At 43.6% G+C, this 18,466-nt stretch overlaps 1 protein-coding gene across 8 annotated transcripts in view; it reads left to right on the forward strand.

Moving 5' to 3' along the window:
* Positions 1-211: 211 nt before the first annotated feature.
* The window catches only part of ME2 (malic enzyme 2), a 39,533-nt gene continuing 21,278 nt past the window's right edge, over positions 212-18,466 (forward strand). For 2 of the 8 annotated variants that reach the window (XR_012627209.1, XM_074857035.1), the window contains exons 1-4: positions 212-311; positions 955-1,174; positions 8,328-8,457; positions 18,275-18,408. Coding sequence is in view for 6 of the 8 variants with exons in the window: in XM_074857035.1 (XP_074713136.1) it covers positions 8,350-8,457; positions 18,275-18,408 (242 nt within the window). In the remaining 2 variants the exon portion in view is untranslated. Of the gene's footprint in view, positions 327-804; positions 877-954; positions 1,175-8,327; positions 8,458-18,274; positions 18,409-18,466 lie in introns of those variants that run through there. The other 6 variants (XM_074857038.1, XM_074857036.1, XM_074857040.1 and 3 more) reach the window with 6 other exon arrangements.

Below are 18,466 nucleotides of genomic sequence, written 5' to 3' on the forward strand. Positions count from 1 at the left end.
GCCTAATTAACATCTACGGGGCCGCCCACCCCCTTTTCCCCGTCGTCAGGGCGGGGAGCCGCGGGGGGGGCGTCTCATTGGTCGAGCGCCGCCGTCGGCCGGCCAGCCGCCTTCCCTTTCATTGACCGCGTTGCTTGTCAGTCACGACAGCGCCCCGCCCTCCGGAGTGTCCCTCCCTGTTGCCTCCTTGTTTGCTCCATTCAGTGGCGGGTGTCGAGGCGGCCGGAGCTCGGGCGGATGGGAGCTGCTGTTGCACAATAGACACAGGTCCTCGGCCAGCATCACTCAGAGGGCAGCAGCCGCAGGAGGAGGTAGATCCCGTTCTGGTAACAATTTTACAGTTTCAATGGCGTGCGAGAGGCCTCTGTCTCTTGGCAAACCCGTATTTTGGGGGCGTTTTCTCCAGAGCCTCGACCCTTGCTGCCTTTCCTCCTCGAGTGCCTTCCCTCCCCCCCCTTCCCCCGCCCTTTAAAACCTCTCCCCCGGCCCTGCCGCCTGCGTGTAGCCAGGGTGAGGAGGGGACTTTCGCTCCGTGCCCTGCCCGAGGTGTGCGCTGGGCAGGACCCGGGGACCGGGAGGGCCCGGGCGTGGGGGGGCACACGAGGGCCCGCCCGGGAGCGGGGAGGGTGATGGAGGGAGCTCCCTGTGCTCGGGGGCTGATTGAAGTCGTCCCAAAGCCGCAGCTCGCCCCTTCCCCCTATTTTTTTTTGGGAGGCCCCGAGGCTCGGCCTGCTGCTGGGAGCCCCCCTCCGGGGACAGCGGAACCCCCCCGCCCGCCGCGGCCCACAGCCCTCGGCCTGGCGGCAGGTGGCAAACGCCAAAGGCGGCTGTTTGGCCTCAGAGGAAAGAGGACAAGGCGCTGCCTAAGCTTGCAGGGTACGTGTTTACCAGCTGTCAAAATGGGTGACAAATTCAGCTGCCACCCTCTGAGAACAACCCCCTTTCCTTTGGTAGCAGCTCCTCGGGTCAAGCTTGAGAGGACGCTCCCCCAAACTGGCCAAATTCAGGACACGGCTGCTTCTGCATCATCTCAGCGTCGGCCGACGGTCCCTACGCCGACTTTCAACCTGCGGTGAACTTTTATGGCACGGCCCTAAAAGCTAGAGAGTAAAAGTTGGGAACTAGCAGAGCTGCTGGTGCGGTGTTGGAAGAGGAAACGCCGGCCGGCTGCCTGGTATTTTTAGATCTAGTTTCTGCGGTCCTTGGGTTTTGCCTCTTGGCTATTTGTTAAAAGAAGTGGCTGTTTGAAATGCCACCGTCGCAGGTCCCCACGTTCCTCTTGGCCTCGCCGCACCGTCACATTAAATGGTCCTAGATAAGTGCTGGTCTCTGAGCAACTTGGTGTGTTTGTCATGGCACGAATCTCTTAACTAATTGAGGAAACTGAAAACTTACACCATGTTGATAAAAGGCTGATAAAAAAGGACGATCTTGCAGCCAAGCGAGCTAATTATTATTTGGTATCTTTGTGTCCTTCGTTCCAAAATGTTAGTAGTGAACAGGAAAGGGAAATTTTCTATATATGTGTGTATACGCATGGGTAATAGAGCTAGGCAGAATATGAAACTGCAAGTAATCTCTGTGTGTGTGTGTGTGTAGCCAGCAGTGTCTAACATGATGTTGCCTCTATTAGACGTGGTAAAGTCTGTAGAAACTTAGTCTGAGCCTGTATTTTAAGGGAAAGTCTTTGTTACAGTCCCAGGATGAAATTGCTGATAATCCTGCGTCAGCAGCGTAAGCACAGACAAAATTTGAAGCTTTTTCTTTTGCAAACTAAGAAGCTGTCAAAATGCGTGGTAGCTGCCGTGCTTGAGTGAGTACTAATTGAGTGTTCATCTTTACTGCTGGTGGCAGCACCTTTATTGCAACAGAAGGAGCACTCGCTGTTACTTGGGCTGGTAACTAGTTGTAATTGTAGGGCACACCAAGGTTTGTATGTGGTTGGCAGGTTTGTGCTTCACCTGATTGACACTGAATTAGCAAGCAGCTCAGTTTCTCTGTACTTATTTCTCCCAGGAAGAATTCCCTTTCATAAGTGTGCAGCAGTTGAGAACATCCTTGTTTCTCTTTCAACTTATATCCCCAAAAATCTGTATTTTTGAACTGAAGAAAACAGCTTTAATACAGGGATGTACCGGTTCTCCAGAATGAAGCAATAGTGGCTTTCTGTTTATTTCTGCAATCTTTCTGAGGATTCTGCAGGATAAAGCCTTTATCCCACATACATAGATGCAGTTACCGTTACTACCAGTAGCCCTCCCAGTTAGACAAGTGGAATAAAATCAAGAATGTGAATACATCTTCTTACCAGATTGGGCCAAAAATACAGCTGCTGCAATTTCCACAGTACAAGGTCATGGACTTTCTGATGCTTAAAAAAAAAAAAAAAAAATGTAGGTCAGATCCATTAATGTATAAAAAACCAGCGCTCTGATGTTCTGTGGTAGGAGCTTTTATGAACCAAGACTCCAGTACCAAACAATTTAGTCCTCCTTTCTAGTTGTGCTGTGAGAGGTTTGCCAATATTGTAAGTTAATGTAGAGAACACATGCTCTCTTTACAAAGGTGTTCTGAAATTATTCTCGTTTGAAATCGCCTGAGCGTGCTTTATTTGCTGAATGTTGCAAGCCTCAGGTTGTGAACTTCCTTACTCAAGTACTTTATATCTGACTTTTCTCCTTGTTCAGTTGGTTGCCTCAGAGTAAGAGGGAAGAAAAGTAGTTTCAAGATCTGCTTTCAAAATGACCCACTCACCACTGCCTGATATTTTATTAGTAACACCCCCCCGTGTGATTGTTCCTTTTAATTTGCAGAGCTCAAGGTACCTTAGAAATGTCATTTAAAATGACGGCTCAGGACTTTGCTGGAAGGAACCTGAAATATTATTACCACCATTTTCTGCTAACATCCCCCAACAGCATCTGGTCAGCTCAGGGAGCTGGAGATGCTGAGTTTCTGTGCAGAACTGCATCACCCAGCCTCATCCCTCTGCTCCTTTGTACGTGCTGGGGTGCTCCTGCTGTAAAATGGAAGTGCCTCCTTCCCCCTTGATCCACGGAGCACCCACTGCAGTGCTGGTGGGTGGTGGGTGCAGGGAAAGCTGCTTTCTTTAAGTAAAAGTCTCATTGGGAGACACATTTATAGTTGGTACTTGCCTAATGTAATAATTTAGACTGCTTTATCATTCCTGAAGTGATGAAGCCAGCTAGCGTGTGCCTGGTTTGTGTCATGCTTGGGTAGGCAAGGCTTGTCTGTTTATTAAAATAAAAAAAAAGAATAGAGTGCAAGGGTGCATCCACACCAGACTCGGGGTAGTGCAGACTCACTGGCTGCTTTGCTGTGGGTACATAAGAGAAAATGTTTGTTGGCATTAGAGCAAAAAACCCAAAACCGATCAAGGCCAGAAAGATTGGAAACTCTGTGAGGCCTGTGTGGTCTTGAATTAATAATTCCAGCTTGTGTTTATCAAGAACAAGCTCCTGTTAACACCCAGCTCTTGGTAATTTCTGTACACAAAAGACTGGAACTGTCATTTCCACAGGATTTCAGGAATACTTGAAGAATATTTATGCTTAGCCATCCTTCAGACTGAAGGAAGACTGCAAAGTCATCAAGCACAAGTTGCCGTCCGCTGAGAAATACTCCTCAGTATTTAGGTATGATCCACAAGTCAGGCAGCCTGTGCAGTAATTGAAGCAGATCTTGCTTTAATTGACACTGAGCTTCCTGACTCTCTGAGCAATGTAATTGTACCTTTCAAAAGTATGATGAACCTTTCCCTTAAAAGTAGCTTTTGCAATTTAACAAATCCATAATTGCAGCAGCAAAACATTTGCTCCTAGATAAGAGCACTTGTGCAGTATTGGTAATTAGTTTGACCTGGCCAGATGCCTCCTGATAAGGCACAGAGAAGAGCTGTCATCTGCTCTGCTGAAGAATTTAATTCTCTTAAATTGTGACACAGCATGTACGTGGTAATAAGTCAAAAATTACCAGTTGTATTGGATTAAGTCTAGTGGTGCACTGCAGTCTTTAGTCCTTACCATTGTCAGGTACTGAAAGAAGAAAAGAAATCCTTGTTCTAGTTATGCTGACAAATGTTTTAGCAGGAATTTTATTCCTCTTTCAATTCCTTTGCTTTCTTCCGAATTCCTCCTCACAGGACACTGCATGACCTCGCCGCTCTGTGTATGTTCTCACATCATTGCAACCCCCCGTCTTTCCCTCAGTCAACATCCTTCCCCCTTCTCTATCAGCTTCTACTCTCAAAATTATCTCTCCTTTTTCTTACGGTTAAAGTACCACCAGCTCAAGCCTGGCTTCTCTTCCACAAAACCCATCATAAACCATTTAAAAACCTTCCCACAAAGCAGCATGACCCAGCCCTTTCATCTCCTTGAAACCAGGTATCGGTTTGGGGACCTTTCTTCCAGACCTTTTTAAACTGCAACAGGGGAGGTTCAGACTGGACATGAGGAAAAAATGTTTCCCAGAAAGAGTGGTCAGAGAGTGGAATAGGCTGCCCAGGGAGGGGGTGGAGTCCCCATCCCTGGGTGTGTTTAAGGGTCGTTTGGATGAGCTGTTGGGGGATGTGGTGTAGGGGAGAACTTTGTAGAGTCGGGCTGAGGGTTGGACTCGATGATCCCAAGGGTCTTTTCCAACCTGAAGGATTCTGTGATTCTGTGACCTGTCCTTGCTGCCTGCCCCAAGTGCTTCCCCAGAAACAGGGCTGGCAAATACAAGCCACCAGGCACAAGGCTTCATGTCCCTTCTTCCTTTCCCATGACACCAGAAGAGAAGTAGCAGCTTATTTGCTGTCGGTTGGACCGTGCTGCAGCTGAAATATTTTTATTGTCTGGTGGTATCTGTCATCTGAGAAGCTGTTAAGTGTAATCCCAAACTCCTGGTGTGAGCTGGTTTTATGGCTACCCCAGTGCTGCATCCGGCTCGGCTGGGGGTGAGCCTGGGAGCTCTGTTTTAAAAAGAATTCAACTACTGGTGGCATGTATAGACATAGCCTTGATTTTTAATTGTAAGGGTTACTGGATTGTCCACATATTTTTGAGGAGGAATTAGGATTTAGAAAGCAGAAGGACCTGGGCAGGTGGGTGGCTTGTTCTTGCCAGGTCGATGGCCAGCAGAGCCGGGAGGAGAGGGCAGGTTTGCTACAGCCATGAGGGCAAAGCACAGAGCCCTTGGCCCTTCTATAGGAGCATGGACAGGGGATGGGGAAGGATGCCTGCTTTGTGGCTTCAGGGTAAGTTATGGTGAGTTCTGGAGGCAGATTCTTGCTAAAAAAGGTTTAAAAGTCTGTGGCAAAAAGAGTTAAAGATGTGCAAGATGGGAGATGAAAGAGATGGCCAAGAAGGCCAATGGCATCCTGGCTTGTATCAGCACTAGCGTGGCCAGCAGGGACAGGGAAGGGATCTTACCCCTGGACTCGGCACTGGTGAGGCCGCCCCTCGATGAGTGGGTTCAGTTTTGGGCCCCTCACTCCAAAAACACCATTGAATGACTCGAGCGTGTCCAGAGAAGGGCAACGGAGCTGGTGCAGGGTCTGGAGCACAGGTGTGATGGGGAGCGGCTGAGGGAACTGGGGGGGTTTAGTGTGGAGAAGAGAAGGCTGAGGGGAGACCTCCTGGCCCTCTACAACTGCCTGAAAGGAGGGTGCAGAGAGGGGGGATGAGTCTCTTGAGCCAAGGAACAAGCGCCAGGACAAGAGGGAATGGCCTCAAGCTGCGCCAGGGCAGGGTCAGACTGGCTCTTAGGAAGGATTTCTTTGCAGAAGGGGTTGTTGGGTGTTGGAATGGGCTGCCCAGGGCAGGGGGGGAGTCCCCATCCCTGGAGGGGTTGAAGAGTCGGGTTGACCCAGCGCTGAGGGATGTGGTGGAGTTGGGAACGGTCAGTGTGAGGTTCATGGTTGGACTGGAGGATCTTCAAGGGCTTTTCCAACCTTGATGGTTCTGTGAAATAGGAAACAATTAGAAGAGCAGGGGAAGGAGAGCTCAGGACTAAGTAACCAGTCAGGTTTATGCTGGATATAAATTAACTGGGATCATATCTCTTGGATCTAAACAGAGGGACTGAGTGGAAAACGAAGCCTGATTCCTCCCATATGCTGTATGCATCTGCGATCCCTCCACCAAGAGAATCATTTTAGGTGCCTCTGTGGCACCTCAGGGGAGAGAAGAAAGTAAGATTTGAATCACACCCTGAAAAGTCTTTCTCTCTCGTTGATTAGAGAGTTACTTGATCAAGTTAAGAGAAATCTGGGCCACAATCTTGTTTGGTTCTTAACTGCTCATTAATTGCCACAAAGTAATTTCAATTTAATTAGAGTAAGATAAGGTGTGGTGTTTGGCCTGCTTTTTAATTCGATGTTAAAGGTATTTGCTCATGACAGACTGAAGCCACCCTGACACCAGCCTGAGGGATGCAGGCCAAGGTTTGCTGCTACACTGTAATCACAGATCGGTTTTAGCCTCACGTGCAGGAGGAGATGGACTTGCAATCGTGTAACGATGGCAGATGAGCAATCACAATTCAAAACAGTTAAGACTGAATTTGTCATTCCTAAGGGCTGGTTGTTCTGCAGCACAAATTTAATTTCACTCAGCTATTCCTGATTTTCAGCTGCCCTGAGTTCTGGCAGACCAGCTGTGTTTAGTCCACCACTAGCTGGTTTAGGGAGGAATTATCATGTTAAAAGCAACATTTGTTTGTAGTGCTGGCAAGGCTTCCATTCCTCCTGTCTCCACACAGTAAATTTATGTTCTTTACCACGAAACAACTAAACACATGGGTTTTGAGTGGAACTTTTTCCAATTGCAAGGCTTAAACAAACAAACAAAGGATGAGAGAAAGGGATCCCGCTGAATGTCAGCGCTGCTTTCCTCTAGGCTTTATAGAAGAGAAACTTGGGTATAACTGATGCTGCAAAATATTCAATGTTTGCACGTTCTTTTGGAAAGATTTTGAAGAAAATCCTGGGATTGCAACTTGTAAATCAGTCTGCCATCTTAAAAGCTGATTATGTGTAAATTTGATTACAGAAAGGTCTTCTAAAGTATTCAGGCTATATTTAAGATAATGAAGTTTTGTTCCTTAATCTAATTTTGGCTTCCATCTGGAAGAAATTAAAAATCCAAGCCATGCATCATTTCATTCCTTAAAAATGTCTCATACCTGCTTTACTGTTCCTTGTGTGTGTCTTGGATGTGAACACACTGCTGGGCCGGGGGCTGATGGAGCACGGGCTGTAGGGATCCCCCACCCACACCAGTTGCAACGGAGAGGGAAAGGACTTCCCTGCCACGCTGATCCTGGATCTCTGCCTTCCTCCACTCACTGTGTAGGCTAAAGGGATCTGTTTTTCCCTCTCCCATGTCAGGATTCTGCAGGATACTGCATGCGAGCCATGTCTGCCATCTTAATGTGTCTTCCTACAGGCCGAGGTCCTGTGTAAGGGCTCTCTGTGTTGGTGAAATGATGTTTAGAGATGAGTCCAGTTCACATTCCCTGGTGGTAGTGCATTGTACAAGCATGTAAGAAGTGATTAATTTCTGCCTCCAAAGAGCTTGACATTAATAGTTGACTAAAATGGGTTTGAGAGGGGTTATCACCTGGTGAAATTAAGAACTAAGCTCTTGAGTGCTGCTAATATTTTTTTTATTTTGTTAGGGAAATATATCCTTTATTGAAAAGGATATATTCTCTCTGAAAATAACTTCTTTTTAGGTCTGGAATTCAAAAAATCTAAGCACGGCATCCAGAGTTCAGTGAAATTTTGACCATTCGAATTCTACATTTTGTTCTAATCTAGTTTTAATACGCAGAGTTTCTTTCCTTTCAGTTGTCCAGGCCACAAGATTTCATTGGCAGAAAGCTATTGGAGAAACTCAGCTTAAATTGTTTTGCTGCACTAGCCCAAGTCATTCTGTCCTCCCTGGTGTTTGCACTGGTGCCAGTCGCATGGGTCACCACAGAAGGTTAATATTTGCTAATGGCAATTCTGCTCTGAGTTTATGGTGCAGTTATAAGACAACACCTAGTGAATGCTGGCTGGCTGCAACCCACAGCATAGTGCTAGCTCACGTTAGGATCCCTGTATGTTCTCTCCACTCATTCATGCACTCTCGTTGTAAAGCCTTCCTTCTTTTTCTTCCTCCTGGCAGCCACAAGGCAATTTTGGGTTGTTATCACCATGTTTGAGTGCAGAGTCTTATCCAGCATGTATGTATTTCTTTTACAACAGATGGCCTACAAATATGAACATTAGTTCTACTGCCTCTGCATCTGAAATAATGATATTCTTTTCTTATTCCCAGGTGCAATATAAAAAAAAAAAAAATGTTCTCCCGACTACGAGTAGCTGCCACTCCCTGTGCGATGGCATGTCGCGGTGCACATACGAAAGAAAAAGGCAAGCCACTGATGTTAAACCCCCGAACAAACAAGGTTGGTAGTGTGTGTGATCATCAAATATCTTATCTTCTTCCGGTAATCATCCAGTGGACCTTGTTCCAGGGTTAAACCACCTCCAGAAGGTGTACTGGGCCACAGCCAAAAAAGGGTGCAGATGATGGAGGACTCAGTGATCATTTCAAGTTTATGAAGGGGAGACCTCATCACTCTCTACAACTACCTGAAAGGACATTGTAGAGAGGTTGGTGCTGGTCTCTTCCCACAGGTGATTAATGACAGAACAAGAGGGAACGGCTTTAAACTGCAACAGGGGAGGTTCAGACTGGACATGAGGAAAATAAGTTTCCCAGAAAGAGTGGTCAGAGAGTGGAATAGGCTGCCCAGGGAGGGGGTGGAGTCCCCATCCCTGGATGTGTTTAAGGGTCGTTTGGATGAGCTGTTGGGGGGTGTGGTGTAGGGGAGAACTTTGTAGAGTCGGGCTGAGGGTTGGACTCGATGATCCCAAGGGTCTTTTCCAACCTGAATGATTCTGTGATTCTGTGAACTCCCTGAAAGGAGGGTGCAGAGAGGTGGGATGAGTCTCTTGACCCAAGGAACATGCACCAGGACAAGAGGGAATGGCCTCAAGCTGCGTAGGGCAGGGTCAGACTGGCTCTTAGGAAGGATTTCTTTGCAGAAGGGGTTGTTGGGCGTTGGAATGGGCTGCCCAGGGCAGGGGGGGAGTCCCCATCCCTGGAGGGGTTGAAGAGTCGGGTTGACCCAGCGCTGAGGGATGTGGTGGAGTTGGGAACGGTCAGTGTGAGGTTCATGGTTGGTCTGGAGGAGCTTCAAGGGCTTTTCCAACCAAGATGATTCTGTGATTCTGCTTCTGTCAGCCTGCGCTTCCCCTGCTTTGCTGTGGTTTACACGATCAGTACTGCTGCCTCCTTGTGCCAGATGAAGAATCGCTGCTTCTTCCTGATTACTGGTTTAGTTTTTGGGCTGGTTAAATTGAAGTAAAGCTTTAGCAGGTAAAGACTCTTATTTCATAGCTTGCAAAAGTTAATTCAGTCTTGCTAATATGTTAGCCTCTTTGTCCTAGTCCTGGCTTTTTCCTGCAAGACTGAATTGGGACCGAGCCATATCAGTAAGAAACATCCCTGTGCAGAGCTGGACAGAGAGCATCTAAAAATAAGCCTTGAATGGAGCTAGCTGGGATGTAGAGACATTGTTATTTCCATGTAGTGGGAGGAATTTCTCCTAAGAAAGTAGCTTTTTTTTTTTCACCCCTCCAGAAAAATTTTCCTATTTTTTTTCCTATTCTCCACCTCCCCATCCCCAATCTCTTTTTTTCCTACAGTAGTAGCAGCCTTCAGGAATATCGAAACAATGTGTAAACTAAAACTAGTAAGAAATTAGATAAGGGCTTTTGTTAGCTGATCCAAGATGTTTAAAGTAGCCAAGAAAGGTGACAAATCTAGCTGCCTCTGAACAGGGTATTTCATGAGCAATGGAGCTATGGAAGCTGGACTTGCATAGTTTTATCCTACGTTTTTAATGTCTGGCTTTTCTCCTCTTCCCCATTCTATCATTTTATTTTTTCCCCCTTTCTGTAATGCCTTGTATTTCCCCTTCACTTTAAATTTCCTTCCCTTCTTTTTCTGCCCATGGCCCTGACTCCTTCTCTCCCCCAGAGAGAAGCCAGATGCATAATCCTGAGCCTTTCTCTCAGCAGAAAGACTAGGCTGGTTCTTTCCTCAGCATGGCAAAACCTTTTTTTTTTTTTTCTTCTGATTTTCTTTGCCCCTCTCTTTTTGTCAGAAGTTGGCCAGTGGGCTCAGAATATCTGGCGAGGCTGTCAGGGTAGGAACTGCAAGCTGCATCTCCTTGTGTTCTCCCTGTTACTACAGGGAGAATTGCTCCAGTGTGTCTTTTGGCAAGTGTGACTCCTAAGTGTCCTGAAAAGAAAGGAAGATGACAAAATACAGACCTGCAGCCATGTTTCTTACTGTTTCTTGTACAGTATAGTATAGCACGAGATGCCTTGATACTGCATGAATGCAGGTTGTGTATGGAGAGAGAAATGTAGAAGTTACTGGCTGACTGCAAAAGTAAAATTGGGATTGCTGTGTCAGGGAAGGAGAAAAGAGTGGATTGGTGTGATTTGTCAGGATCAGATTATCTCGAGACTTTCCTGAGCTATAAATGCTTTGACATGCCAGTGGAAATTATTTCAAGCCCTGTAAGCTTTTCCAAGTGCTGATTATGCAACAGTATTCAGAAACAAAAACAATAGGTCATTTCTTACTGTTTTTCTAGTGGTAATATCTAACTTTTTTTTTTTTTTTAAGCCTGGAGTTCTCTGGTGGACTGAGCATAATGCAGTATTTTTTATGGTGTTTTTTTGAGGAGGAGGGAAGAGCAGAGAGCTGCTTATTAATAGCCATTGATTTTTTTTTTTTTTTTTAAATTTTTGAGTATCTCCACGAAATGATACTTGTGAGAGGGGAAAAAAACTTTCTACATTTGTTTGGCTCTGTTTGGTGTTAAGGCTGACACCTGTATGAATGGATCTGTAAGCTAGGGAAGTGCTACTGCTCGATACCGGATACCGTATCTGTACAGAAATGTATTTTGGGAATGCAGCAGAGAAATAAATGATTGACTAAATATGCAAAGTACTTTACCCTTTGTGTTTTTCTTGCCCACAGTGCCTCGTGCATGTTATAACATATATCATATACGTACAGGCACAGAAAAAGGGCTTTATCTCTCGCTGGCAGCTTGTTGAGATCATCATCCTATGGCTCGTGTTTTAGTTGCTTATGTTTAGTTTTTACAGTCCCTCTCAACTCTACAGAATATTTGATCTCTTTTAATATACGTGGGCCCAAAAATAACTGCAAGATGGCAGCATCAGTAACACAAAACCACCCCTTCCCCTTGTGCAGATTAATCTGCTCTTGTTCTTTGCCGCGGGAGCAGGTTTTTCTCTTACCATGTGGTTTTTTTTTTCTTTTCTTTCCCATCCTTACCTGTCTTTTGCAGGTGCATGCTACACTTATATCAACTGGTTTGGGGTTTTTTTGTTTGAAGGGTGGCTCAGAAAAGGTCACGAGCTATATCAGTAATGCCCTTGCTGTTGCAGCCAAACAATTGCAGAACATACTGTAACTCCGTTGCTGGCATCCGTGCGTATTTACGATCTTCCATGATGTTTGGTTTCTGCTCTGTGACAGGGATTCAAATTACAGTTAATTGGTTTCAGGACCTTTTATTCTGCTGGAGATCCCTGTTGTGCCAAGGCAGCATTTTAAGCTTGTTGGGTGCTTAGAACGCTGTTAGGGCAGTCTCATTTGTTTAGTACTGGCAATTAAATTGTTATTTATATGGTGGTAATGCTTTGGATTCTCACTCAAGGGCCAGGATTTCTTCTTCCAGCACAGAACAGATGATGCATGAGGAGATGATCCCTGACCTTGGCGTGGAGTGGTATCAGCAGGCCTTTATCTTCACTGGAAATACGTGACCTGTAACATTATTCCTATGTTTGCTTTCCGTGTGCTTGCAGCAAATTTTTGACTCTGAATAATTTGTGACACTTTCTGTATTTTAGTTGGTGATTTTTCTACCTTGTGGCATCAATTCTTGTTACTCTCTAAGCGTATTTTGTACAGTTGGTTCCATTACTCCTTTTTCTGTTACTCTGTTCCTCAATATTGTTTGGTTATTTCATTTTTTAATATCAATTCTCCTGTATTGACAGTGCCTCTCAGATTTGTAGCTTCAGCAAATATCTTTAGGACATTGCATTAAACACACACATATTTGTATGTATGTATATGCCTGGGCATGTGTGCGTGGGAATACATGATAAATTAAAAAAAAAAAAATCACTGATGGTGTCACAAGTGGCAGTTTAATCCCAGACCAATTGCTGAGAAACTGGCCCAGTGTCTGTCTTCCATATGTTCTCAGAAGTTCTATTTAGCAAGACCACTAATCACAGTTTCATCTGTATTAATTCCCAACTTTTTCAGCCCGATTTATTTTCACCTATGCCTTACTGAATACTTCAGATACTGTGATATTACATTTGTTTAAAGAATCAGTCTTCTTAACAAAGATGTAGGTGACCTCACTGGCTTCTGGCAAATATCCAAACACTGTGTTTCCAATACAGAATAAAAAGCAAACAAAAAAAAAGACAACCCAAAATTAAAACTAGTTGGTCAGAATAAATAGGATAGGACAAGAGAATGTGAAGAAAGATTGTATGAACTTTTAAGATCTAAAAGCAGGTGCTGCCTTTCCCCTTCCCCCGTCCTTTCTCACCGTGGTGGTGTTTGACACATTTAATTTCATTTTAATATTTTTTTAGGCTGTGTCAGTTGGGTTGAGCAGCCAGGGTGTAGAATATGCAAGGCCTGTCTGCCTTCCTGGGGAAACCAGGATAAACAGGATGTGGAGACGTACTGCAAATGGTAATTGCCATGTTGCTCAGTGCTTGAAATACTACCACCACTTTCTGATCAGTCACAAAGAAAGATCCTAGAAGGCAGGAAACTGATAGAAACTGCTGGTTTCTTTGTGCACGCACACACCCAGCCCAAAAGTCCCACCACAAGTTTAATCTCCTGCCCAACTGGTTTGGAGATGGCGGGTTTGTTGGATGGAGGTTGCACGGCCGTGCCTCTGCAGCTTCTGCAGCTTTTCTCAGCTTCCTTGAGATCTGTGTGATTCTCAAGGGAATTAAATGTGGAAAGATGGAACTGTTTAATCTGTAACCAGCTTTTATCATCTGGCTGAAAAGGTGCTGTAAGTGCCAAAGGTGGTAGGTAGCATTGCACCACATTTAACTTAGATCAGCTATTCTGCTCGGGGCTCGTGCACTGCTGGGATGGTGGGTGGAGAAAGGAAGGAAGCTGTCTTGGTTTTGAAATTGTTTTTTTTTTTTTATTGCACGACTGATGCCATTAAAGGGGAGCAAAAGCAATGGCATGCTCAGTTAGAAAAACAGCAGTTTAATAAAATGTCTCTGAGGCGTTCAGTGATGCCATAGGGTGTGGCTGAACCATTTCAGTCGTCATACTCATGATTTACAATATGTACAGCTTTACCATAACCATTGGTGCTTGGAAACAAACCCTAGAGAGGGCTGGATGACTTCCTTGCTGGTGTATAAAGGCTTTCTGATCCTGACTTTTTCTCCATTTTCTTCAGGGGAACGCTTTTAGTTGAAGCCTCATCATTAGTAAATGAGAGCTACTGCGGGTTTGCTAAGTCTGGTTCAGCAACCAAAGTGATTTATTTACATCTGGTTTCACACAGAACAGAGGCGGTACAAGAGCTCGTGGCAGCTTTGCCTGCTGAGAGACCGAGGTCTTTAAAGGCTGGATAACCTGGGGAAGGTCTGGATCCTTTCACAGTTCAGCAGATTGCTGTGCTCGATCAGCCACACCCTCTGGTGTATATCCTATGCTGTTTCGGGAAGAATAAAGATATGAGATTGAGTTTAAAAAAATGAAGGAGGAAAGAAATCAAAGGAGATTTCCATATTCTACACTGTTCTCATAAACACAGAGAAACTTTGAATCTATGGTTGAGATAGCAGATACACCTTTGATTCGTATGAGTGAACTTTTTTAATTTGCAGGGGAGACGTTGTGCAACAGTGAACTTTGTGATTTAGCAAAAGGAAGCAGAGTTAAGAGAAGCAGCAGCCCACAATCCAATGTAAAATCTATTTTAAAAATGTTTATGATGCTACTTCAAAGCCTCCTGTGTGCTGCTGAATATAATAAGGACTAGAAATTACACGAAAACCATTTGATTAAATCTGTGAAGTAGGCTAACTCATTTTCCAAACAGTGGCATGTTTGGATATATTCTGCATTTACATCTTTATCAGGGGCTTTGAATGGGTTATTTGTTGTAAACTCTACAGGTTTTCAGAATGCTTGAGAGTATCAGGTAAAAGTATCCCCTCCGATACACGCATGCCTGCAAAACTTTGCAAGTGGGGAAAAAATTATCACCACTAGTACTTCTCTGCTTAGAAACCTCTCAGTATTACTTACTCAGCGGTGCTATAAAAGTCACACTTGCAGGATTCAGGTCTCCTGTTCACCTTCATCCAAAGTTGGCAACTAGAATTTTTATATGCTGGTATTTATAGCACCACTCGCTTTGTGTGGTAGAGCCCAGTTGTTAGGGCCGAAGTGAGATCCCCGTCCCAGATCGTTTGTGGATTAAAGGCACAGTATGTGGTGATTCAGTGTGAGCTTGTCTTGACTAAAAAACTTGTCAACGCTTCATTTTACTTGCTTCCCCCCCCCCCCACCACCATGGCAGTATGTTGGTTTTGTTGCAATAAATTTATCCGTGAGTATTAATTAATTCGTTTGTGGTCTTTGAAGTGTGCTGGGTTTTCTCCTAGATGTGTTCCCTGCTTTATCTTAGAAAGGACACCTTTTTTTTTCGGAGCTGTAAGGAGGATTAAGGAAACTAATCTAAGTGTAAATCAGCATGTAACACTCGAGAAAAGACACCTAGCACTGTGGGTCAAAAGAAACCAAAAAGTGATCCCTTTTTGGGATCATTACCGTATTTAGACATTTAATCCCAGTGGAAACCAGAGGGAATTTGCCCCTTAAGTAGGTGCTGGGGTCTTAAGTGCTTTTGAGACCATCAATCCTGCTGCTGCGAATTGCTGAGAGCCTCCTCATTCACTGGGGCCTGATCGCTGGTTCTGGCAAACTGTACTGGGGTTTAGAAAAGGAGGGAAAAGGTTAGGAAATCTGTAATACTGCAGCTCCTAGGCACACTAGTTTAAGAAAAATCTCTGTCTTGCGAGGTGCAAACGAGCTGCAATCCCAAATCCAAAACAGGAGGCAGCTGATGGTCATGGACCAAGATATTGAATGGGAATACAGCAAGTGTTGGAAGGGCTCTGGGTTTTTTATAGTGCTGCTCTGGACTAAACTTGTTCTGTCCTAGTTGGAACGAGGATTAAATTTCTGTATGGAGGCTGATGGCATTTGGGTTCCTGAGTCAGGCCTGGGCAAAAATTAAAGCGTTTTTTAATGTGGTAAAATCTGATTTTCATGTAAATAAACAGCTGGAAGTACTTAGTACCACTTAAAGAATTCACTGTGTTTAATGTTACTGTAACTCCAGATACACTGAAAAATCAGGTTGCCTATAGACTGGAAAAAACGTGAATAAACTGAATAAAGATGGGTGGCTGTTCTGCTTAGTACTAATTTGATATTATTAAGGATCCTGGTAGTTTAAGGTCACTGGTTTTGCTGTACAGGGAAATTAAGGAACAGCCATGTCCCAGTGTCATGCTAATAGTGGAAATTAGAAATTAGGTAGATTTTAGTTTTAAGGGACTTGAGAGTTGCTGATGGGGAGGACGTAGGTTTTACTAGTGAGATATTTCAGCTAGTTTAGTGTAAAATGTCAGTAGTATGGTACCACTGAAGGGATTCTGGCCTTTGACATGCCTTAAACTAGTGACATTAGTGGTTTTACTGGGCAGTGTTTATATATCTTCTGAAAAGAGACTAAGCTTTTTTTTTTTTTTTTTTTTGCTTCTTAATATCATAAATCTTTTGGCATCATTTTTGGTTTTGTAGTGCCTAAAGTAACAGTCAAAATATTACAGATGTTTACTAGCTGTTCTCAGCTTAGTGTCCTAAATCGCTTGCACTGCAAGTACAGTTTGTCTTGGGAAATAGGTTGTTTTAAAAAGTCATAAACTGCTGATGATGACAACTTAGGGGGTCGTTAAGGATAGCTGAGATGTGTGTTTGCTTCCCTGCGACTTCGGAAGATGCATTTACATTCCTAGAGAATTTTTCAGTATTTCTCATGAAATATGCAGAAGTGAAACTAAAGCAGATCCTTTGCAATATAGGAAAAAAAATATGGGATTCAGTGTGTGTTCCTGGTGCTTTTTTCTCAAGCCAGTGCTGCTTGCTGGTTGTGTTCTCAGTGGAAATTTTGGATTCTTCAAATCATTTTTCAGAAAAAATTATCATGTGGCTAAAGTGACTGTTACACCCAGCAAAAGACCAGCAACAAGGGTAAAAAGTTCAGGGATAAACCATAATCTGAAATTTATCTACAGACCATCTTGGAAGAATACTTAAGGATAACAATTACACGAGGAAAGAAAACAATGCTTTGTGAATGACTCTGATAGCAGGAAAAGGATAAATTGAGTTCAGTATTTAAGGTCAAATCTACTACATGGAAGGTTGTCAGAAATCCAAAGCATTGATCTAGTTTAGGGTTAAAACTTAGAGTTTTTTGCAAGAAAATATTTGCAAGTATTTTTTGCAAAACTGAAGTTTTTTGGTTTTGTTCTTTTCTTCTTGCTAACTCTTCAAATATTTTATTGCTTTAGAACATATTCTAGAATTAGTACAGAAAAGCAGGTGAGCTGCTTAAATCAGTGTAGTCAAAACAACTGATGATAAATGTGATTTAAATAAGCAAAGAGAAATATTATACAAAAATACTAATTATTTTAATTATGTTTTTTTGCTAAGGAGTAGTTATATTCGTTGTAAACCATTCAAGTGTGGGAAAATATTAATTTTTTTCTTGTGGTTTTTCCGATTGCAGGAGGAATTTGGAGTGTAATTACAAGGGATAAAACAAACCTTATAAAGAGTTTTTAAACCTTTTTGTTTTTTCACTTGGCAGTAAGAATCTGCTTCCAGCGTGGGGAAATCTGAGAAAATGTGCTCTTGGTTTTTAATCTAGCTGCTTTAGTAAACAAAGGAAGTGTTGTTTGTGAGCAGAACTCATGTTTCTTGTTTCCATCTCTTTCAAAACATTACAGCTAGTAGACCTTTCCCTTCCCAATTCTGCTTTTGCTCACAGATTGATGCACAGCTTTGGCCCAACAAAGGCTTTCTTGGCTTTTCAGCTCCTGCACTCGCAAATATTGATTTGATCGTTCACTGAACTGACCCCGTTGGATAAACTGAAATAAGGAAAGTTTATCATTGCTGTTTTGGAAGTAGCAAACTTAAAGTTAGTTGCCCTGAGAAGATGCCTGTCAGTCTCCACTTACACTTGTTCTGTGTACTAAGTGAAAAGCCAGTTTTATTGAATGTTATTGTGAAATAATTCAAATTAGTATTTAAATGACAAAAATTAAAACTCTTCATCCACCTTGAAACAGAGAAGAATGGAAGTGGTGGACTATTTTTGCAGTTTAACTCTTCTGAGGCTTAATTTGTTAAGAATGAGGCTTTTTAGTAGTAGACAACTACGGTTGAAGATGAATAGATTAGTTCTAGCCCTAAATAAAAATGAAGGATTTGGGTTGAATTGTGATCTCAATAGAAACGTTAGGGTGATTCAGTAACTTTGGCATCTGGCTGGATTACTGAAAATTTGGAGAGAAAAGCAGCAAATGGAGCGATTCAGATAAACCTCTGAGGACTAAATGTTACTGTCTGTGGTTGTAGGGCCCAGACTGGGTGACCCACATGTTCTTGGTCCACCTTATGTTCCTATGAAACAATTCAAGAAGCAGCTGTTAGTTCACTTTTAAACCTTAGCCTGCCTGGGGGGGATCTCTTAGTTGTTCTCCAGTTTCACAGAGGAAAATGAAAGGTGGCAAAAGGCACGAGGACTCGGAGATGTGGAAAAGCTGTGGGCAAAAGGGATACCCACAAAGGATGAGGAGAACCCCAGCAGAGGCAAATATATCCAAACCCTGCCCGCTGTGGCACCTGCCGTGAGAAAAGGATGCAGGGGTTAGTCAGAAATGACAAATAGAAATAGATTGTAAACAGAAATGCTCGAGGAAGAACAGCTAATTATTTCTCACCTCTCTTGTTTTCAGGGTATGGCATTTACGTTACATGAACGACAAATGCTTGGGTTGCAAGGACTTCTACCTCCTAAAATAGAGACACAAGACATCCAAGCCTTACGTTTCCATAAGAATTTGGCAAAAATGACCGACCCCTTGGAAAAGTAAGCGCTCCTCTGGCCTTGTTGTGTCACTCAAGTAAATGGAAATTGCTGTAAAATA

This window comes from Strix uralensis, chromosome Z (genome assembly GCF_047716275.1).
Source record: "Strix uralensis isolate ZFMK-TIS-50842 chromosome Z, bStrUra1, whole genome shotgun sequence".
Lineage (NCBI taxonomy): Eukaryota > Metazoa > Chordata > Aves > Strigiformes > Strigidae > Strix > Strix uralensis.